General features: G+C 46.7%; 1 protein-coding gene across 1 annotated transcript in view; it reads right to left on the reverse strand.

The window, feature by feature from the left end:
• The window catches only part of MINDY4B (MINDY family member 4B), a 45,398-nt gene that overhangs the window by 18,662 nt on the left and 2,897 nt on the right, over nt 1-23,839 (reverse strand). Inside the window, exons 4-7 of the mRNA XM_075555853.1 lie at nt 17,603-17,722; nt 15,171-15,262; nt 6,742-6,907; nt 5,919-5,984 (exon numbers count right to left, since the gene is read on the reverse strand). Coding sequence (XP_075411968.1) covers nt 5,919-5,984; nt 6,742-6,907; nt 15,171-15,262; nt 17,603-17,722 — 444 coding nt within the window. The remainder of the gene's footprint in view (nt 1-5,918; nt 5,985-6,741; nt 6,908-15,170; nt 15,263-17,602; nt 17,723-23,839) is intronic.

Raw genomic sequence — 23,839 nt, forward strand, 5'->3', positions numbered from 1 at the left:
CTCCAGCTCCCAGGGCTGCATCGGGGTAGGTCCATGTGGCTTCTCCTTGGGGATGTCTTGTAGGAAGTGAGTCGTGCAAGCTGAAGCAGGAAACTGCTAAGGCAGCTGCACCCTGGTGTGACCATCACAAAGCAAGAGACCCAAGAACTTGAAGGGTGAAGCTAACCAAGCCATTTATCCCTCTGCCCTTCAATTAACCCCACATGTGTTTATCAGCCAGGTTGGCACAATACACAACGAACTCACTGACCATCCACTCCTCAGGTGAAAGATGTGGCTGTCTGGTCACAGAGAGATTTATCGTCTCAGAACCCCTCCATAAGGCCGCTAGGAGTTGGAATTGACTTCATGTCAGTAAGAATTATATACACATCTATTTATGGATACATATATACACACATACACCTACACAAGGAGCTTCAGAAAGTTCATGGAAAAATGACATTATCTTTTAGTTCTCTTTTTCCATCAACTTTTTGAAACCCTGTGTATGTGTCTCTGTGTGTGAGATTGCATGTGTGAGCATGTGTCCTGCTGGTGTAGATGGTTACGCATTTGACTGCTAGCTGACAGGTTGAGACTGGAGATAAGGACTTGGAAAATGGCTTCTGGAAAGATTACAGCCTAGGAAGTCTTTTTCACTCTGTCCCATTGGATTGCTCTGGGTCAAAATCGACTCAATGGCATCTGACAATAATGCATCTATCCATCCATCCATCCATCCATCCATCATCTGTCTACCTACCTACCCAAACTCATGGCCATGATATGTGAGTATGTGTACATCTACATCCTCTTGCTGCTACAAGGTACTCTGCTCCCCCTACATCATCTTTAGCTTCAAATTCCTTCTCCTGCCTCCCTCCCACCTCCAGTGGCACCATCCCTTCTCTCTGTGTCTAGCATCCCTCTAACTCAGGCCCCAGTGTTGCTAGAAGCCGGCCTCCCCTTGTCTAGCTTTTCCCAGCTTTGTCGAACCCTTATCACTGTCCTCTCAGATTCTGGAGGGTCAGAGGGGCTTTCCTGAAACAGCTTTCAGAGTTCAATGTCAGTCTACTGCTTTCTAACTCCTTGCTAATCTCTTTGGGCTTCAATCTCCTCATCTGCAATTCCAGGTAGCGATATCCCCTTCCCAGGTTTGTTGGAAAAGTTAAATAAACTAACTCATGTGTGCTCCCTTCTCTGGGGCCCAGTCCACGGCAGGCCCATAACAAAGTGAGTGTCGGTCCCTCTTTGAGGTGTCTCTCCTCATTTTGGGGGCAGGCGACTTTTTTATCTGTCTTCTTGAGTTGCCCTCTGAAATTTTTTGATTCCATTCTTTTCTGTCACCTTTGTTCCTTTCTTTTTTTTCTTCTCAGGCCTTTTTGGAGGTGCCCTGTGATCTCCCAGACCAAAGTCAACCTGCCCAGCCAGCTTCCAGGTCCTCATTTCAATGGGCTTCCCCTGGGCTTTACGCCAACAGCTGCTGAAAAGCAATTCTTCGCTGGCTTTCATGGTCCCCGGCCTTCAAAGCCCTTCCTTTGGAGGCTTTGGCACAGGAGGCTTCTGCTAAAAGTCACCTGTTTTCCCCAGAGGGATAAATCTTTCTATGGATTGGCTTGTCCACTTTGCTACCTGTGACCTAGCAGGGAGCAGGGTTCTCCCTAGGCAGGAGAACAAATTCTGGGGATGCAGGGGCCAGGCAGGAACACAAAAGAGTGCACTGCAGGATGAGAGAGAGACAGAGAGAGAGAGAGATGGGGAGAGGCGGCGGGGCCTGCGGCAAACCAGGGTGTACCTGTCTGTTTCCTGTGGTGGCTGCAAGCAATTACCATGCACTCGGTGACTTGCAACACCAGGAATTGACAAGCTTCTCATTACGGAGGTTGGATGGCGGCCACTGGCAGACCTCTGTTGTTTTCTGCAGGTTCTGGGGAAAAAAGCTCTCCTTGCCTTTTTCAGAGTCCGTGGGTGTTGGCGGTGTTGGTGCCTTCGATCCTGACTTTGAAGGACCCTGTTGTAACAGAATGAAGCCTGGCCGGGTCCTGCCCGCATTTCTTTTATGTTGCTGTTGTTGCCAGGTGCCGTCGAGCCAGTTCCAACTCATAGTGACCCTACGCCCAACAGAACAAAACACGGCCCGGTCCTACGCTGTCTTCCCCACAGTTCCTGTGCCTGAGCCCATGGCTGCAGCCACCAGGTCAATGCAGCTGGTTTCGACCCGTTTCCTTGAGGCTCTCCTCTTTGTGGATGCCCTGCATTTTACCAAGCACCACGTCCTTTGCCAGGAACTGGTCTCTCCTAAGAACACTCCCCGCCCCCCAAAGTCTGTGGAGGAAGTCTTGCCATCTTGGCTTCTAAGCCTCTCTCTGGCTGTACTTTTTCCCAAGACAAATTTATTTGTTCTTTTGGTGTCATAATTCCAATGCACCGATTCCTCCTTGGCCTTCCCTATTCAGAGGCCAACGTCCACGTGCATGTGAGGAGACTGAAAAGACCATGGTTTGGGCCAGGCGCATCTCAGTCCTCAAAGCAGCCGCCATTACTTTCGTTCACGTACAGCTGAAACATTGGCAGAGCCTCAGAAGAGACCTGGTGCTCTGCTTCCAAACTATGAGCCGGGGAAGCCCTGTGAGGGGCAGCTGTTGTCTGATGTACATGGGGTTGACGTGAATTGATTCCAGGACAACTGTGTGTGTGTGTGTGTGTGTGTGTGTGTGTGTGTGTGTGTGTGTGAGAGAGAGAGAGAGAGAGAGAGAGAGAGAGAGAGAGAGAGAGCATTTTTTTTCAGCTTCTAAAAGTCATCCTATTCCTCAGCTGATGTCCCATGTTGTCACTTCCTTCCTCTGACTCTGACGCTTGGCTTCCTTCCTGTAAGGGTTCCCGTGATGGTCTTTGGGGGTCCTCATGGCACAGTGGGTAAAGAGCTCAGCTGCCATCTAAGAGATGAGTGGTTCAAAACCGCCAGCCGCTCCCTGAGAGACAGCTCCAGCAGTCTGCTTCTATTAAAAGTCGTCTCGGAAGCCCTGTGGGGCAGTTTTATTGAGTTGGAATTGACTCAACAGCTGTGTCTTTTTTGTTTTGTTTTGTTTTTGATGACTACGCTTGACCTACTCAGATAAGACAAAAAGCTTTTGCCGATGCAAAACCTTTACTCACATCAATCAAACTTCTCTGTCACCACAACAGGTAACACACACACGGGCTCCAGGGTGTAGCAACTTGGTCACCTTTAGGAAGCCATTACCCCATCCTGTCAAATGGGGGTAGCTGACCCCTACTCTGGCTAGTTGAGGATATGCAAAAATGTGGACCCATTGTAGCCAGATTTTCTGGGGCTTTTGAAGGAGGGCAAAAAGCTGGGTGTTCATGTGGGGTTCCCAATGTTTTTGATGTTCACTGATACAAAATTTTGAAAAATATACCACTTAGGGTCTCCACGAGTTGGAAGCAACTCAACGGCATGAGCTTGGTTTTTTTGTTCGTTTGCTTGAGACTAATGATGTCAGTTATATATGATAGGTCAACTGTCCCACTCAGACTCACAGCGGGAGACCCCTGCCCTAATGGATGGGACGCAGGACTCACCAATCTTGATGATGGGTGGAAAACCCACTGTCGACAGGTAGACTTTTAGTAAGAGTCTCGGGGTGCTTTCCACAATGTGCAGCTCCTCCCCCTCCCCCCGCAGATAAAGGCATGCCTTTGAGAGGAAACTAGGGGGCTTCAAAAAGTTCATCAGAAAATCCCTTTCTCTTGAGTAGGCCATGAATTTCCATCATCGAGTGAATGAAGGGGGCACTAATATTTATTTTGTAATAGAATTATTTGAGGATCTTGTTAACATATAAATCCCAATCCAGTATAGCTGGGGTGGAAATGGAAATCCTCAACAGGAGCTTGAACCAACCTGAACCAGTCTGAAGCCCTGTTTCCAGTTTCTCGAGAGTCTGCCTGCATTCCGTTGACTGGCAACTACCTTCTTCCATATTCAAAACCAGCAATGGTGGTTTGTATTCTGTCCAGAGCCCAAGATCCTGCAAACATCTTTGCCTCTCTCTTCCATGTTTAGATTCTTTGGTGATACTGGGTTCACGTGGATAATTCATGCTGCTCTCCTCATTTTGAAGCCAGCTCATTAGCAACCTTAATTCCACGTATAACCATGACCCCTCTTTGCCAGGGAAAGTAACATATTTACAGGTTCTCTGAAGTAGGGCATAGCTATCCTTGGGGAAACCTTTCTACTGCCAGCCACAAAGGTTAACCCAAAGCCTGTGCATAGGTTTAACCAAGGTCAATAGTTAGTGCGTGGTGAAGACCCATTCCACAATTTTACCTCAATAGGACTTTGAAAGGAATGGAGCAGTAAGTTTCACCAACTTCTTGTCTCCCTTCCACAGTTCTATGAGTCTGGCTCAATGGCTCTTCTGATTGTGTTTCCTTTCCTTCTACATCCTCCCAGAAAACCCACTGCCAACGGGCCCATTGCCTCTCCCAGCAACTCTGTCAGGCAGAGTAGAATGGCTCCACAGGGTTTAAAAAAGGCTATAAATCTTTAAAACATAGTTTTCTTGACAGACACTTGACATATCCTACTATGTAATTGCGCATCATACTAAGAAGAATGAAGCAAGCACCCCAAGTGCAGAACAAAGCACCCCAAGTGCAGGACATTTCCTTCTGGTTCTCCTTCTACTCCTCACCCCTCACCCCCATCCCCCCCTGCCATGCCCCGAGGGAATTAGTAATCCAGCTACTCTCCTGGACTTCATAGACAGAAAGTCAGACAAAATACAAACAAGAGGAAATAAACAAAAATCCCAACAGCAATGACTACACAAAAGATAGAAAAACCCTCAATGGAAAAGATTAAAAGCAGAAAAGATTAAAAACTGAAACAACTTTAGACGGGTCAAGAGGTAGATCCAATGATACTACATTTTAACCTAACTACATATGCCACATTGACTTTGCAATGCTCAAGGCTATTCCCACCCCAGGACTATGTTGAGAGGGGAATCACCACGGAGGCTTAAAACATAGTGTGTGTGTGTGTGTGTGTGTGTGTGTGTGTGTGTGTGTGTGTGTGTGTGTGTGACAGGGAGGGGGTCTGCAAATGGATTTTGGTCTTCCACTTCTGTAAACTGGGTGTTCACAATTTAAACTCTGATACCATTTCCTCCTTGGATTTGGATTTTATTGTTTACGATCCTTGGATCGCCCAGATGGTGTGTTTCTTCCTTATCACCTCACTTAGGTGGCTGCTTGAAGACAAGCCTGCTGGGACCAGACAATCTCATCTTTCTCCCTCAGAACTCTCTACGGGTTAAAACCATTGACTTTTTGTTTATCATTTCAATGCTTAATATAGGGCATCACCAAGATTACTCCTCTCTCCTTCCAGAGCAATCTCTAAGATGCATATTCCACTTCCCACCACGATGGTGCTCCATGTTGTCCCTACTCACCGCAGCAGAGGCCATGACGTGGCAGGTACTGATAGAAGACATAAAATGAGACCAAAAGGCATTTACTTGGGATCAATGTAGATGGTGATTATAGCAACTGAGATGAGGGGTCAATTTTTCTTATTTTCTTTCTTTTGTTTCCATTTTGACTTCTTATTCATTAGCGGAGACCGGGCAACTTTATCAGCCCTTCAGGAAAGCCTGGCAGAGGCCCTCTAAAAGATTGTTCTCTAAGTTTGACCAGCGGAGGGAAGAGAGGCATCTGTGAGGGGCCTTTATGATGTGTGCTTTTTTCTAGGTTGCAGGGAGGGGGGAGCAGGCTTCGCTCTCTCTGGTGACGCCTTTCTTAGCTCTGAAAATGACCTGTCTTTCTTAACCAGCATCATTAGGCACATGCTTTACACAGAGAGAAGTTTCCTGTAAGACAGGTTGACCGTAAAGGAATTACCTCCACACTGAGACACTTACACATTGTAAATGATCAGAGACGAATTTCTCCGTGACTTCTTTCTCTGTAAATTCAAACAGCTGGAGCTATAAGTCAGGAATATAAGATAAAAATGAAAAGGAAGATGAAAGTCACATCTGAGGGATGTCAACTCACTGTTATTCCCTCAAAGGAGGGTTTTTTTTCCCTTTGCACGATCACCTTGCTAACAGGCTGACACACGTCCTCACCTGGGGCCGTGCCAAGCAGACCTGGTGAAATTAGGCGGCTACTGGCATCATCAAGATTTACAGTCCTCAGTTTTAAATCAGTGAACATTAAAACCATTGATTTCTTTTTTTCCTAATAGAATTTAATTATCCTTAAGATAGCAGTTATGGGAATGTCATTTATGATGATTTTCAGGCAGGGAGAACGCTTGAACACAGTCAATTTTGGAGGAGAAATTCATAGCCAGGTTCTCCCTTTGGGGTGGCTGAGCCCCTTACAAGGAGCCTGGTGGCCCAGTGGGTTAAGCATTAGACAGCTAATCGAAAGGTTGGCAGTTCAACCCCATCAGCTGCTCCACGGAAGAAAGATGAAGGCATCTGCGTCCCTAAAGATTTGTAGCCTCAGAAAGCCTAAGGAGCACCTCTGCTCTGCGCTGTAGGGTCACTGTGGGTCGGAAATCAACAGGATGGTAGTGAGTTTGTTTGTTTGGGTTTTGTGTCACTCCCAAGGCCATGGAAGGCATTTGCTCTTTGAAAGGTGCCTGGGCCCTCTCCAGGCACACACAGGCACATGAGAGGGGCTCACACTCCCTGTCTGGGGCCAGTGTAGTTGCACGGTACGTTGGCCACTCACCGGCTCTGTGAAATCATCCCTGGCATAGTCAGGAGTGGAGGCAACATAAGTATCCTCGGTCACAAGACAGACGGTGGCCTTCTGAGTGGCTCCGGCCGCCCAAAGGATGCCAGCTAATGTCTTGGCCATGGCTTGCTCCTGTTCTTGCTTGCTCATTTCCTGTAAGCTGTAATGCAGGAGGGGAGTTAATGAAAGTGTAAGCACGAACCCTTTCTCACTCATAGGCCAGGGCCTCCAGTTTTGTGTCTCCTTCTGAATCCAGGCTGAGTCTGTTTGCTTCCATCATCAACCGACAGTAGAAAATGCCACGGGAGGCCTTGAACTGCCCACTGTCGCTGGAAAGGAGATCTATATAGCAGCTGTGGTGTGCGGATGTATTTAATATGGATCTGTTAGTTGTAGTCATTGTAATTCACACCCAACAGCTGGGGGCGGGGGAGCTCATTCAGACCGGGCAGATTTCCTCGTTTCCTGATGGTCTGGGTAGGAGGAGGGGAGGGGAGTTGCTGATAGAATGATATGATTTGGTGGTAAGGAACTGATCACATGATTCATGGCTGTAGTAGTTATATAATCTGGTGTCAATTTGAGAGGATTACAAGTGAAGGGATGGAGTCTGGCCTGTGAATCAAGATATACCGACTGTGGCCTCTGTGTGGACATGGCCTTCTCTTGGGAATTCTGGGAACTCCTATATTTTCCTCCTTAGAGTTGGGAGACATATTCTCTCTCTCTCCGCTGACTCCCTGGGAGACATTGCAACTGACAAGACACATGGAACTACACTAGTGCCCTGAGCTGGAGAAGCCACATGGACCTTCTCTGATGCAACCAGACCTCTGAAGCCAGAGAGGTCACCTAGAGACTGCCGCCAGCACTGAGACACTTATAACGTCACTGGATCCAAAGGCACTCGGTTTTACTCTTTCTGTGGACTGGGAAGCCCAGCACTGTGTCTCAAAGTCTTGGCACATCTCCTCTGCTCTGTCTCATGGTGCTCTGGCCTCTGGTGCCTTTTAGCCTTTGTCACTTCAGGCAGGGATCTCGCATGTACTCCTTCCTGGCTTGTCTCTCTTGCTGTCATGAGCTTCCTCTGCTCCTACTTCTGAGCTGGCTAACTTTTATACCCAGTGGAACAGCAAAACAGATCAATCCCAAGGTAGAATCCTTATACCTTATTTGCATGACCCAGCAGTCATTTGGTAGGCATTATCAAGACTATGGACAGAAGAGCCATACCAGTTAATTTTGATTCACTACAGTCAACCATGATGAACAGGTTTTAAAGGCTCTTCAATGATACAAACATGACTAAGGATGGATGGATGGATGGATGGATGGATGCATAAATATAGGACACAAAGGAGCCCTGGTGGCCTAGTTGTTCCTTGTTGGGCTGCGATCTGCAATGTCAGCAGTTTGAAACCACCAGTTCTTCCTTGGGAGAATGACAGGGCTTTCTTCTCCTGTTAACATTTACAGTCTTGGAAACTCACAGGGGCAGGTCTATCCTGTCCTATAGGCTCATTATGAGTCAGCGTTGACTTGATGGCAATGAGTTTGTGTATGATACAACTTAGACTAAGAATAGATTAGGACGAAGGAACAGGCTGTCTACTTCTCAAGGATTAGCCATTGAAACCCTTTTTGCTACCAGTGTGACATTATCTGACATAATGATAGATGGTAAGCGATGGAAGGCCCTCAACAATATAACTGAAGAGCTGCTTCCTTAAAGTAGAACCACTTTAATGATGTGGATGGAGCAAAGATCCGTGACCTTCATTTGCAGATGGGTACAAATCAAAATGAGAAAAAGTAGCCTCAAAACACTATTGTGATTAGGACATGGAACATATGGAGTATAGATCTATGGAATTGAAAGTTGGATTGTAAATGGAAAGTTTATCTACAATGAAATGGAACCAAAAAGATCACTCTCCAAGGCATTACTGAACTTATTGGACTGGTATTAACTATATTTAATCAGATAATCATATGGTTTACTATGCAAAAAATGAAAATTTCAAGAACAATGATGTCACATTCATCATCAAAGAGAACATTTCAAGATAAATCTTATATCCATACACTTACAAAAATGATTAATACAGCTATTTATTTAAAATTATGTACCATCCACTAAAGTGAATGGTGTAAAAACTGAAGAGTTCTACTAACTGCTTCAATCTGAAATTGATCAAACATGCAATCAAGGTACATTGATAATTACAATGTAAATGGTGGAAACAAAGATTAGAAGTTGGAAAATGTGGTTTGGGTTATATAAATAAAGCCAAAGATCTCATGATACAATTTTGTATAACTAATGACTTCTTCATTGAAAATACCTCTTTTCAACAACATAAACAGCAACAATACAAGCGAAACTCACTAGGTAAAATACACGAATCAAATTGATTATATAAGTGGTAATAGAAAAAGGAGAAGTTCAAATATCATCAGGCAGAACAAGACCAGAGGGCAACTATGGACCTAATGTTCATATATACATTAGAAGCAGAAGAAAACTAAAACAAGGCAATGAGAACCAAAACATGACCTTGAGTATACCCCACCTGGATCTATAGACCGTCGCAAGATTTGACACATTGAACACTAATTATTGAAGACAAGATGAGTTGTAGAATGATACAAAGACCATCATAGATGAAGAAAGCAAAAGGCCATTAAGAAGACAAGCAAGCTGGAAAAGACCAACGTGGGCATCTCAAGAGACTTTGAAACCTGCCATTGAACGTAGAGTAGATAAAATAAATGGGAGGGATGAAGAAGAGTTGAACAGAGATTTGAAAATGCAGTCCAGGACAATGCAAAATATTATAATGAGATGTGCAAAGAGTTAGAAAGTCAGAAAGGAAGTCCATGTCGTCTATTTCTCAAGCTGCAAGAACTGAAGGAAAGCATCAAGCCTCAGGTTGCAAGACTGAAGAAGTCTATGAGCAAAATATTGAATGTTGCAGGAAGCATCAAAAGAAAGTAGAAAGAACACACAGTCATTGTACTAATAAGACATAGTGTACATTCAACTATTTCAAGAAGTAGCATATAATCAAGAACAAATCATATTGAAGGGAGAAGTTCAAGATGTAATGTAGACCTTAGTGGAAAACAAGCCTCTAGGAACTGACAGAATACCAGTTGAAATGTCCCACCAAGCCGATGAAGCACTAGGAGCAGTAAATTATCTATGCCAAGAAATTTGGAAGACAGTAACCTGACCAAATAACTGAAAGAGCTCCTTAATTTTCTCCAGCAGTTCTCAGCCTTCCTAATGCTGTGACCCTTTAATACAATTCCTCATGTCATGGTGATCCCCAACCATAAAATTATATTCATTGCTAATTCATAACAGTCATTTTGCTACTGTTATGAATCAGGTGATGAGTTAGTTAGTTATTGTGCCAACCTGGCTGATCAACACATGTGGGGTTAATTGAAGGGCAGGAAGGATAAATGGCTTAGTGAGCCTCGCCTTTCTAGTTCTCAGGTCTCTTGCTTTGTGATGGTCAGACCAGGGTGCAGCTGCGTTAGCCAGTTTCCTGCTTCAGCTGGCAAAGCTCACTTCCTGCAAGACATCCCTGAGGAGAAGCCACATGGACCTACCCCGATGCAGCCCTGGGTGCTAGAATAGCCGTGTGGAGACCCCTGCCAGCGCTGAGTTGCTTATATGTTCACTGATTTGGCTTTCCTCCTGCAGTCGGTATCTTTGTGAGATGGAGGAGGACTTTGTGGATTGGTGTCAGACATATGGGTTAATGTTGGACTTGTGGGCGTAGGCAACACTGGGTTGGGATGCTTTCTTGACGTGCATTTACCCTTTATATAAAACTCTCTTCTATACATGAATTTATGTGGATTTGTTTCTGTAAAGTACCCAGACTAACACAGGCGACCCCTGTTAAGGTCACCATTACAAAGAAAGGTGACCCAAAGAGAATGCAGAAATGATTAAATAGGATCACTAATATCACAATCAAGTACACTTTTTCTGAAGACCATTCAGCAATGGATGCCAGAGAGCTGCTAGAAATTCCAGACAGATGCAGATGAAGACATGTCACAAGGGATAGCATTGCCGCCACCAGATGGATAGTGACTGAAAGCAGAACATGCCAGGAAGATGTTTCTCTGTGTTTCATGGACTGTGTAAAAGCATACCACTGTGTGGATCATAACAAATTATGGATAACGTGGCAGAGAATGGGAATTCCGGAACACTGATTATGTGCATGCAGAACCTGTACATGGACCAAAAGGCACTAGTAGTTGGAACAGAATAAGGCCAAGGAGTGTACTTAAGATCAGGGAGGGTGTGACTCAGGGCTGTATCCTTCCACCATATGTATGCAATCAGTGTGCTGAGCAAATAATCTGATTAGCTCAACGACCCGAAAAAGAGTCTGGCATCAGGATTCGAGGAAGGCTCACTAACCATTTTCGATATGCAGACGACAGGACCTTACTCGCTGAAAGTGAAGAGGACTTCATTCAGTGATGAAGATCAAAGATTATGGTCTTCACTATGGATTTCAGCTCGGTGTAAAGGAAACAAAAATTCCTCACAACTGGACCAAACGGACAACGTCATGATAAATAGGAAAAAAAAAAAAAAGGAAGTTGTCAAAGATTTCCTGTTGCTTGGATCCACAATCAATGCTGATGGAAGCAGCAGCCAAGGAATCAAACGATGTATTTAATCATGCTTGGTACAGAAGAAGGGCTCTTTGGTGAACAAAAGAGAAAAATGCTTGAAGATACAGTGGGTTGATGCCTTGGCTGCAAAACTAGGCTCAAGCCTAAGAACAACTGTGAGGATGGCTCAAGACGTGTTTGTTCTGTCGTCAATAGGTTGCTATTACCCTGTACCACTTGGATAGCACCCAACAATACTAGCAACAAACCTACTAATTTTGTTCCACCTGCTCTGCTACAATCTTCACAGATCCAAGGGTAAGTAAGGAAAAAAAAAAACAATGTTATACAGCTATAGAAATCTTACCAAATAAAATATTAGCATAGTTTTTTACATATCCTCCAACTAAATCTACCCGCTTCTGTAGGTAAGGTTTCCATCTAGTGGAACAGTGAGCGGGTTAAGCATTGTACTGTTCATTGGGAGATCTAATGTTCAACCCCACCGTCAGCTCAACAGAAAAAAGATGAGACTTCTCCCATGAAGGTTTATTCCTTGAATACCCTATGGAGTAATTCTCGTCTGCCTTCCAGAGTCACTCTGAGTTAGAATTGGTTCAATGGCAGTGTAGTGGAACTTTCCTTTCCCTGAAGAATTCTGGGACCTTTGTGATAGTTAGGTTTTCTGACAACTTGTGGGGGTGGGGTGGGGTGGGGAAGGAGGGGAGGCAGGATTCTCAGTGGCCAGGCAATTGTTCTTGTCAGTGCTATAGGGATGGTTCTGACACACAGCAACCCGCTGCACGCAGTTGTTCTTATGTTTAAGCCCGTCAGTGCCCTGTGTTAATCCATCTCTGTGGTATTTACATAATTTCATGTCAACTTGAAATGGAGGGGTGGAGTCAACCCTGTCAACCAGGTCACAGCCTGATGATGCCTCCTTGTGGATGTGACCTCCTCATAAGGAAGGTCCTGGGAACCCCACCCCACCTCTCCCTGCTTCACCTTCCTGGATCCACAAGACTTTTCACCCACCAGCCTGTGATCTTCTTGCACTTTTCATCATTGCATGTGGCTGTGTGAGTCTGAAGAGGGATTTATGGACTACTATTGGACTTATGGACTTGATCTGGACTGGACTGGGATGTTTGCTTGATGTATGATTACTTTTTGATAGAAAGCTCTCTCTTACACGTATATGAGTGTCTCTGGATTTGTTTCTTGAGTCAACCGGGTCTAACACAATATCTCTGAGGAGTTTCTTCTTTTTGCTGCCCCTCTAATTTACTAAGGCTGGTGTCCTTCTCCATGGACTGGCCTCTCCTGACAACGTGTCCAGAGTATGGGAGTCAAAATCTTGCCATCTTGCCTCTAAGGAGCATTTTGGTTATACTTTTGCCAAGATAAATTTGCTAATTATTTTGGCAGCCCCTGGTACTTTCAGTATTCTTTGTCAGCACCACAATTCACATGCATAGAGTCTTCTTTATTCAATGTCCATCTTTCACATGCATATGAGTCAGTTGAAAATAACATGACTTGGGACACACCTTAGCCCTCAAAGTAACAGTCTTGCTTTTTAACACATTAAAAGGTCTTGTACAGCAGATTTATCAGGTCCAATATATTGTTTGATCCCCTGGCTGCCGCTTTCATGAGAATTGATTGTGGATCCAACCCAGTAATTCTCCATGGCAGGACCTCACATATCTGGATCTTTTGTGAGCAGCTAATCAGTTATACAAATATTAGTTACTTTACTCAAGTCACAGCCCAGATGAGTAAGATGCAATTGAAAGGAGGTTTCCTGAGTGGTGAGCTCTTCTTCCTAGATAAACTGATGCTGTAGGCAAGCTTGCTCAGTGTTAGCTGGGTCTGGATCCTGCATCTTGCTCATCAACCTTTGGTTCTTTGGACTTGAACCAACAGCCTGATATAGTACCCACTGAACTCTGGGTCCAGCAGTAGCTTGCCATCTGATCTGCTGACCCCGGATTCATTCTTCTCTCCAATCACAAGCCTGATACACTGACGTCATATTCATCCGTAACTGCAGCCTGATACTAGCTTGTGTTATTTGTGATGATCTTGGGTTCATCAGCCCTGATGCTATGTGACTCAGGAGACGCCTCTAGCTTAACACCTGACCCTCAGAACTTAGATAGGATGTACTTATTTCTATAGTTGTGTGAGCCACTCTCTAAAATATAAATTTCTCTTTATGTCTACGGATGACAGTGGCACCGATTTTGCTTCTCTAGAGAACCCAGGCTAGAGAACACACACGGTTCTGAAAATGGTTTTCTATAAATTCCAGTCTTGACATGCTTAAGGCCCACAAATCATGTTCCTTTTACCTGGTGTTTGAGTTTGGGTAACAAATAGGAGTCTGAGGACCAGGGCTGTAGGGTGGATGCAGCAAGGTGGATGCAGCAAGTGGAAGAATGAAGAACATCTGACTGGTAAGATCCAGGAAGGCTTCCTGGAAGTGGTGGCACTTGGAGCAGCATTATACTAGCAGTGACTCGCTGGGTTTATTTAAAAGTTATCACAGCCCAGTGACTGGGTGAAAGGCTGTACACTCCGGCAGCAAATGCATGTGTTTCATCTAGATCCTGTGGGTCCGTTACTCGTTGGATGGGCACACCTTCCATCTGCTATGCTTTCTGGTACTCAGGCTCCCACTTTCCAATGGTTCTTGAGGAAGTGGAGTCATTTTGCCCAGACGTGATTGGGAGCTAGGCCCCCCCCCCCCCCCGCCCAAAGCCCATAGCCCATAGCCGATGACAGAGGCAGGAAAGTCCTGCCCCCTTATCGGAAGGTGGAGCTGGCCCTCAAGAGGAGCTGACACTCCAGAGCTCCTGGAGGGATCCAGCTGAGGTGGGCCATCACTGAAAGCCACATTCGTACTTAACTTCTGAAGGAGCCCTGGTGGTGCCGTGGTCAAGTGCTGGGCTGCTAGCCAAAAGTTCAGGACTTTGAACCCACCTTGGGCCTCCACAGGAGACAGACCAGGCAAGCTTCTCCTATAATGGAGCAATTCTACTCTGTCACAAGGGGGTGTCTTTATGACCTGAAACCGATGCAAGGAGACACAGCCACCACACTAACCTTCTCTGCCTCGTCCTCCCCTCCTGAGGCACTTCCTTAATAAGCCGCTTGCATAAGCATTCCCATCTGAAGCTCTGCTTCTGAGAGACGTGGCGATGCATTTAGTTCCTGTTTTAGGTGATAACTCATCCTGTCTGGGGGCAGAGGTATGCCGTTTCCTTCTTTCTATCCCCTCTCATATCCACCATAGGGTTTGCTAGCTTCTAAGGATAAAGTAATTCAAACGGATTTTCCCCCCTCCTTCTCCTTCATAGACTACTCCCAAACACTATGTATTTTGTCAGCTGGGCTAAGTAAGAGAATTGATCCTTCATTCATCAGGTTTTCCATCACCAGGTTGCATTCCTCCCTGGAATTGTTAAGAGAGACTTCCCATCCAATAAGGACAAGCAAGCCCACCTGAGACCTCGTACTTAATCTTACCTGACAGGGTGATCGGCAGCAGAGCATAAAACCTGCCAACTTTTATTCCTGCCACTGAACATTGACAGTGACCTCTGGGGAGCCCTCCCCTGCCCTGGAATCCATCCCTCTGCTAGAAACGGCCCTTTCTCCCTCAGGAGGCAGATCCCCTTCCCTGGAATGTTCCGTTACAATGTCATTTTGCTTGTCAAGGCTCTGGTACAATGGCACCCTGCAAGCACTTCTCACAGACCTCTTACCTGTGAATGTCACAGCCCTTCCCTGTCCTTGTAAACAGCAAGTATTTGATCAGGGAGACTTGTACAGCCATCTGGACGCCCCGGGCACCTCCCTGGAAAGGAGAGGAAGAACCTTGAGGTGCGTGAAGGTGGGGAGCTGGGTTTACTGTGGTGGAGTCGTCTGGGCCTGCTGTTCACAAAACAGAGCGCTGGCATTCTTTTCCCTCCTGGAGTCTCCCGAACCGAGCCAAGCAAGTCGGCATGGCATGCATGTGGGCTATCGCTTCCTTCTCGTCAGGGCCGCGTTAGAATCCACGGTGACTAGTTTGGGCCTGTCTGTTTGCTTTTGCGGAGCTCAGTTGATGGAGATCGCAGGTCTTTCCCTAGTCTACCTGCAGGAGCCCCGGTGTGGCACGTCGAAGTGCTCAGTTGCGGACTGTGGTAATTACATAATCTGGTGTCAATTTGAGACTTAAGAGTAAAGGGGTGGAGTTTAACCTGTCAATCAAGTCACAACCTGATGACACTGCTTGATTTGGACACGCCAGGGAGATAAATAGTTCTCTGGAGGTGGGACACTGAGACACTCCCTTTGAGACATGCTTGCTGACAAGACACATGGAGATATTCTAGAGTCCTGGAGCTAGAAGAGCCACATGGAGACCCACACCAGTGCTGAGAAGCCTAAACTGCCCGCCACTGGGTCCACAAGACTTAACCCACTGGCCTGTGATCTCCCTGCATTCGGCATCATTGCATGGAATTTAAAGATTGGTATTGGACATACGGGCTAATATTGTACCTATGGACTTGATCTGCACTGGGCTGGGATGTTTTCTCAATATTCAACTGCTCTTGCATATAAAGCTTTTTCTTACACACATGAGTGTCCCTGTATTTGTTTCTCTGGTCTACCCAGACGAACACACTAACCAAAAGGACCATCGTTCGAACCCCCAGTGACTCTGTGGGGAAAATGATTGGCAGGACGCTTCTGGAATGATTCAGAACCAAATCCACTGCCATCAAGTCAATTCTGACTCGTAGCAGCCCTCTATAGCAGTGATTCTTAACCGTCCTAATGCTGCAGCCTTTAAATCGTTCCTCATGTGGTGGTGACCTCCAACCATAAGATTGTTTTTGTTGCTACTTCATCACTGTCATTTTGCTATTGCTATGAATCGGGTGATGCCTGTGAAAAGATCGTCGACTCCCAGGGGGTCACGACCCACAGGTTGAGAACCGCTGCTCTATAGGGTTTCCGAGGTTGCAAAGCTTTACAATAGCAGAGGGGTCATCCTTCTCTAGATGAGTGTCTGGGGATTGGAACCACGGGCCTTGAAGCGGTCGGTCCAGCCCTTACTGGACAGCACTGTCCAGCGCTCCTTCCAGAGGAGATGAACCCCGAGGAGGCGCTTTCACTCCGTCACCTTGGGATTCATTTGATGACCCACAGCAGGAACGTCCCACCTGAGGGCTGCCTGGGTGGTGAACATATTGAGTACAGTGGCTGCTATCCCAAAGGTAGGAAGTTCGATCCCACTCAGAGGCACCTGGGAAGAAAAGCCTGGAGATCCACCGAGAACCCACCAATGGGGCACTTCTACTCTGACAAGCATGGGGTGTCCACGATTCAGAATCACCTCGGCCGCCACAGACAAATCCCGCTGTCACTCGCCCCTGCTTTACAGCAAACGTTTACATCGTAGGAGGTACGGGAGGAACCAAGGTGGCCCAGGGCTGGGCCGCTGGCAGAAGTTGGCACTCAGAACACACCAGCTGTTCTCCATGAGAAAGACGTGGCAGTCTGCTTCCATAAACATTATAGTCACGGGCAGTTCTATTGTGTTCTCCAGAGTCAATGTGAGTTGGCATCAACTTTATGGTGACATGTTTGACTTTTTGGTCTAAGACAGCGGTTCTTAACCTGTGGGTTGCGACCCCTTTGGTGGTCAAATGACCTTTTCACAGGGGTTGCCTGATTAATAACAGTAGCAAAATGACAGTTATGAAGTAGCAACAAAAATAATTTTATGGTTGGGGGGGGGGCGGGTCACCACAGCATGAGGAACTGTATGAAAGGGTCGTGGCCTTAGGAGGATTGAGAACCACTGGTCTAAGAGGAAGAGAGATAGCCGTTGAATTATTTGATTTTAAATAAGCCAGGAAAATTTGTCCAAATCTCATCCTGCCTTCTAAAGCATTAGTAGTGCTTAAAACTTGGAGGGAAGAGACAGGAAAATTAGAATTTGAAGGAAAAGAAAGGGGATTTTAGACTTATTCCAACTCAGCAAGGATGCCATCATCTCACTCTGTTAGAATTTAAGGTTCATTTTTTCATTGCTGATATTCTTTAACATGTGTTGCTAATGAAAACACACACGTGTATGGATGACGCCTGAACAGAACGTGGTGGGGGGGAGAGTTTTAAACATGATGAAATGGGTCGTTACCTTTCCCAATTCCAAAGCAAAAGCCAGGTCAGAAAAAGGTTCGCGGAACCGGAAAGAGGCCTTTTTCCAATCAGAACTGAAGACATGGGCAGGAGTTCCAAAGAGGCTCTGGCGCAGCTTCTGAAATGAGGGAAAGTGAGTGGTCGAGCCAAAGAGAACTTCTCTCAGGCACACTCCACACCAGACCTTTGCACATCCTTTTGGTTCGTTTCCGTCAGTTTTGCTGGAATGCATCCACACATTGTGCAATTCTGCAGTCCAATCACACCCAGGAGGGTGTACAGGCATCACCTCCATCAGGTTGACTACCTTTTCCTCATCCTGGTCCTCATCGGGATTAGCTCCCCAGTTCTTGCCAACCCCCCCTCCCCCGGCTTTACCCCTAAGGAGCCATTAATCCAATCGTGGTCTCTGCAGATTTCCCCTAGCCTGGATTTCATATGCAGAAAAATATTTTTTTTGAAAAGCAAGAACTAAAAGCAACAAATTAAAACAGGTTTTAAACATCTCAATGAAAAAGAAGGCAGAAGATATTTAAAAATCAAACAAATTTAAAAGATCGTAAGGGAAATCAAATGATAAGGGTGCTGTTAACCTAAGGGCATCTGCAACAATCCACTTTCCGATGCAGCCTGGATGTTAGCATGGCTAGTCACACCCTGGTTCATGGTCAGGTTTAAGTAAGAGCGCAGAACTTGCAGATGACTCTCTGCCCCCTTCCGACATACAGAGTCATACTGCATTCTCTTCCCGTATTTTCATTGTGAGAAGTCCTATGCAAGTGTCACGCCTGATTTGTGTATACATGTCATGCCTGATTCGTGTATACGTGTCACGTCTGATTCGTGTATAAGTGTCACGTCTGATTCGTGTATAAGTGTCATGTCTGATTCCTATATACTGTTTTACTCTACAGACTCAACATGCCATTCCTACAGAGTATTGCTCCCAAGTTGGCTTTAACCCTTCTGGCTTGCCCTCCATTGCCACTCATCTTCCCTTAACCTCATTAGACTCTCTTGTGGGCTGATGTTTGGTCCCTGATTTCCATGAGTTTGTAACTACTTCCATCTGGCTTCACTCAGAAAAGAGGAATGGGCATGACACCCTGTGTCTAGCCCGTGTGCAACCATGCTTTACATGATCTTCAACGTGCATGCTGTCTTCTCTTGCTCAAGGGTCTTGAGGGCTTTCCCTGGATACTCTGCAGAAGGTTGAAACTGGCGAGGACCTTTAGAGTGTTCTAAAAGACAGAGCTACGTTGTTATATGTCTTAAAGGAATCCATCCATAGGCAAGGGCCTGTGTAGAATATAGATACGTCCAATGTCTAGTACCACGTGGACATGCGGAAGATGGAATGTGCAGTGTTCGGTAAGGCAATTAGAAGCACCATGAGAGCATGGAGGCAGGGAGTGCATGTCTGAGTAAATCCTCAGGAAGATAACGGAGAGGTGGCATTCCAACTATGGTCATGACAGGCAGCATTCACTCGAACATGTTCTACGTGCTTGGAATAGGAACCAGCTACTGGTTTCCATTCAAGGCGTTGTTGCTGTTAGCTGTCGTCAGTGGATTCTGACTCGGGTCAACCTCAGTGCTCGAGGAAAAGAATGGCTCCAGGGTGTCTCTAAGAAAGCGGGTCACCAGGCCCCATCTCTGAGGTCTCTCTGGGTGACTTTGAGCTGCTAATCATTCAACCAGTCACCACATGCCCCTCTATTTGTGCTGCCACGCACTTCACATTCAAGGTCCCATTCGCTGCACTTGAGCGTGACCCTATAGAGACAGGGTTTCCAAAACAGTAGATTTTTATGGGAACCGATAACCTTATCTCTAAGCCATGGTTGCTGGTGGGTTTGAACTGACGACTTTGTGATCAGCTGCCCAACATCGACACTACCATATATCCAGAGTAGACATAATTGCTACCTGCTTTGTCCTGAGGCACAGACAGGGTAAGGCATTTCCCTCAGGTCACCCAGCAAGTAGAAATAGCTGGGGTTCATACCTTTTTTTCTGCCACTGCGGTTAATCCACCTTTAACCCTGTGCAGCCCATCTTCATGATCTCCTATTGAGGTACCCACCATCACTTACTTCATAGATTTAATTGCTTGTGGTACCTTAGTATCATTTGGGAAGCATCTACTTTGAAAGGACACTTATACCATTTCCTTAAATGGGAAGTAAAATCACTATGTATAAACAAGATATCATGAAACAGCTAGAGACAGCTGCCCGTGAAAGGCCTGGGAGCCTTGCACTCTGATCAAAGAAGAAGAAAGGAGCGTTAATGAGGTGTGGACACACACTGCCCAGACCATCTTAGAGGGGTGCCTGCCAGAGTGGAGAAAGGGAGAACTCTGTCGCCAGACAACTCCTCGTCCCTTAACTTGTTACTCAACCCCATCAGCCCGAGCACCCCATGGTCCACAGAGACAGCCATCACACGCTCTGGGACACAACGTACAATGGTCTAAACTAGAATGGAGTAGACCCAACAGAGAGAAAGGTCTGCAAGCGTGCACACACAAACTCAAGTCAGGGATGAAGGCGTGGTTGTGTTTCACTGAAATACTGTGTGTGTGTGTGTGTGTGTGTGTTGTGAGGCTACAAGGGGCATGGGACCACACGGGGGCTGAGAAATGCCTGGTTAACTGTCTACGGACCCTTTGGCCCCAGACAAATTCTCTAAACTTCTTTATTTGCTTATCCAGAAATGGGAATAACCTCCGCTGGCCCACATTCCAGATATTTTTTGAAGAGATAACGTATGGAAAGGGGCTTTGGCCTTGGCTTTGGCAAAGTGCTGAGCAAATGTCACAAAGGACAACAGCGTGTGCCTGTACTGGAACACACGCTGGTGTGGAAGCCAGCCCAGACTTGGGAAGAAAGGGGTCGGAGACCGGCAGGATGAAGGGCAGAGAGAAGCTGTTGTGTAAATGTGAGAGAGGAAGTCGACTTTGAAGACTAAGCAATCTTAGAGCTCAAATTCACTTAGCATCAATGCTGCCAACAGAACCAAACCCTGGTCCGCCCTGCCTGTTGCCATTGGCAGCTTAGAGTGTGTATCCCTCACCACTGACCTCGTAGAATTTTAGGTATCAGGAAATTAGTAGGAGGGTCTTTGAGACCAGACTGGGACTTGAAATTGAAATCCTCTCATTCTTTCGATAGGATCTGGAAGACCTGTGTCCTCGGGGAGCCTGGGGATCAGGTAGACTGCAGGATCCTCAGGCCAGGGCCCATCAGCCAGGGTGACAGAGATGAATCCTCTATATGACCTTGGTATCAAGCATCAGACAAAATCTATCGCAAGATTAATCTGACAGCTAGTCCATGACCCGCATGGAGTGTGGTTGTCCTGCCTGGTAGGTAGGCCCAAATGGCGGGTGGTCGAACTGTGACCGTCAAGATAGTTGCTAGTTAGCACCACGAAGAGTGGTTTGTCGTGTCATTTCGCTTTGGTAGTTTTCAAGTGTTTATGAGGAATGGCCGTAAATTCCAGTTAATCATGATGATGATGGTGGTGGTGATCATTACCACACATCTGCACAGCGCAGTCAAAGGTTTGGGCTCACGATTCTCAGTAGGTTAAAATGTCTCATCCTGACCTGGGATCAGTTTCCCTATGACACTTGCACCAGGCTACTCCTCTCCAACCCATTTCCCACCCAACTCACTCAATAAAAACTCACAGCCATCCAGTCCATGGAATTCAACTTAGAATGACTCTCTAGCACACGGTTGAATGGGCCTGTTGGTTTCCATGGCAATAAACCACAGGAGCAAAAAGCCTCACCTTTCTCTCAGGGAGCAACCCAACTTGTAACCCAATGCATCCTTACGGCTCCCTCCCATTCCACTAGAGCAGCGGTGCTCAACCTTCCTAACGCTCGACCCTTCACACAGTACCTCATGGGGTGGTGACCCCCAACCATCAACTTATTTTTGTTGTTATTTCATCACTGTCATTTTGCTACTGTGATGAATCGGGTGACCCCTGTGAAAGGGTTGTTCGACTCCCAAGGGGTTGGGACTCACAGGTGGAGAATCGCTGCCCTAGGGGGAGAATAATAATCTTTGAAGCCTCTTCTGGCTTTACAAATGACTGTACCATCATGGGAGCAGAAATGTGAGCGTTGCTGAGCTCGGAGAGGATGTTTATGTGCTCAGCCTCCTGAAGGATGAGTGGGCTCTTGGCTTTGGCATGCTCACCATTGTGTTGTCCGCATCTGGTGCAACAAAGACATCCGTATTTGTTGAATTAAAACAAAACGAACAAAAAGGAATTCAGTCTTTTCCTTCTCTGGTCCGAGGCTCTGGAGCCCACGGCAGTGCAATGGCCACGCCCCGGCCACCCCTCCATGCGGCGGCAGTGCCAGCACTCACATGCAAGCCGTTCAACTTGTACCGACCAGGGTCCCAGCAGGAAACAGATGTCCTCTCGGATCGGGACAATCAATTTATGAGACGCTTCATGCAGAGACTACGGATCAGTAAATAAATAGTGGGGGGGGGGGGGATGGAGAGAAACTACAACGGCGAAGGCAACAGCAAAGAGCCGTTAGGATCCTTAGACCAGAAGGGGCAAAGGCTGAGTGGTTGCTGGAGCCTGCAAGGTGACAGTCCTGAAAGGAGGGCTGCCTTGCTAAGAGCCCTCACTTCTGATGGCCCTCAGCAACTTCACACGCTTCCCGCCCCCCAGGGCCCCGGGGACAGCCTTCTCAGGGTCAGCCGACACCGGGTAGAGAAGGATGGGGAGTGGATTTAGGGGGACCCTCAGAGATAGTCACTACCCCAGACCGAGCTGCTTGAGGTTGATTGGGGCTGATAGATTTTTGACAAAAAAGAGCAAATAAGTCCTCCCCGGACCGTCAATCCAATGACGGAGAAAGGTGCTCTGTGCGTCCTGTGGGCATGTCTGTAAGAAAAACAAATTGAGTGATTGCAGTCCCTATGTTCTGCCTGCCTGGGACCTCATAGGAACAGGATGGAACTGCCCCGTGGGTTTCTGAGACTGTCACTTTCTACAGGAGTAGAAAGCCTCATCTTTCTCTTTCAGGGCAGCTGGCGGTCTCGAAATGCCAACCTTATGGTGAGCAGTGCAATGTATAATCTATGCCACTGGGGTTCCCTGTATAAAAGTCCCTGAGTGGCACAAATGGCTAAGTGCTAGCGGAAAGGTTGGCCAGTCAATGCACCCATCTCAAGCTGTCTTGGAAGGCAAGCTGCCTGGTGGGCGGCTTCTAAAGTGTCCCAGGCTGGGGAAACAATAGAACTGCTCTACCCTGCACACTGAGGCCATCATAATCAACTCCAGGGCAACTAACAAGTCCCTGTAGTTGGAGTCCCTGCTCTCTCTCTCTCTCTCTCTCTCTCTCTCTCTCTCTCTCTCTCTCTCTCTCTGTGTGTGTGTGTGTGTGAACCGTTAAAACGATGGGCTGCTAACAGAAAGGATAGCAGATCGAATCTGCCCAGAGTCACTTGGAAGATCCAAGGATGCACTTCTGAAAAACCAGCCATTTCCCGGCCATGTGGAGCACAGCGCACCTCTGACGCACATGGAGTTCCCATGGGTCAGAGTCTGGTCTGAGGAGCTTCAGTGAAGGTGACCTTGAAGGTTGGAATTACTGCAGTCAGGGCCAGCCCTGCTGTTGTGTTCAACACCCAGAGGAGGCACTGTGTGAAGGCTTTGTGTAGGTTTCCCAGAAGGTTTTCCATCTTCACACATTCCTCCCAGGAGGGACCTTGTGTGAAGTGCGCACAGTGGCTCTTTGTCTGATGATAAGGTTGGTAGTGAGCTATACCTGCAAACATGTCCCCAGATAGGCCAGGGTGTCCTCAGATAGGAAATGGCCTCTTCTGACTCTAGCATGCAGGACCCCAAGGAGCGATCTCTGCCTGAGGCTCTAGACCAGTGGTTCTCCCCGTTCCTAATGCTGTGACCCTTTGGTGCAGTTCCTCATGTGGTGATGACCCCAACCATAAAGTTATTTTCATTTCTACTTCACCCCTTAATTTTGCTACTGTTGTGCATTGGGCAACCCCTGTGAAAGGGTCCTTTGAGCCCCAAAAGGAGTCAGGCCCCACAGGTTGAGAACTGCTGCTCTAGGCAGTCAGTGGGGTTGGATGGACGAGGTGTAAGTGGACAACTTGTCTTGAGAGGCCCTGCCTTTCAGTGTGATTTGAAAATCCAATGGACACAAATCCCTGACCCTGGTGGTTACTGCCGC

The sequence above is a fragment of the Tenrec ecaudatus genome, chromosome 8 (assembly GCF_050624435.1).
Source record: "Tenrec ecaudatus isolate mTenEca1 chromosome 8, mTenEca1.hap1, whole genome shotgun sequence".
Classification (NCBI taxonomy): domain Eukaryota; kingdom Metazoa; phylum Chordata; class Mammalia; order Afrosoricida; family Tenrecidae; genus Tenrec; species Tenrec ecaudatus.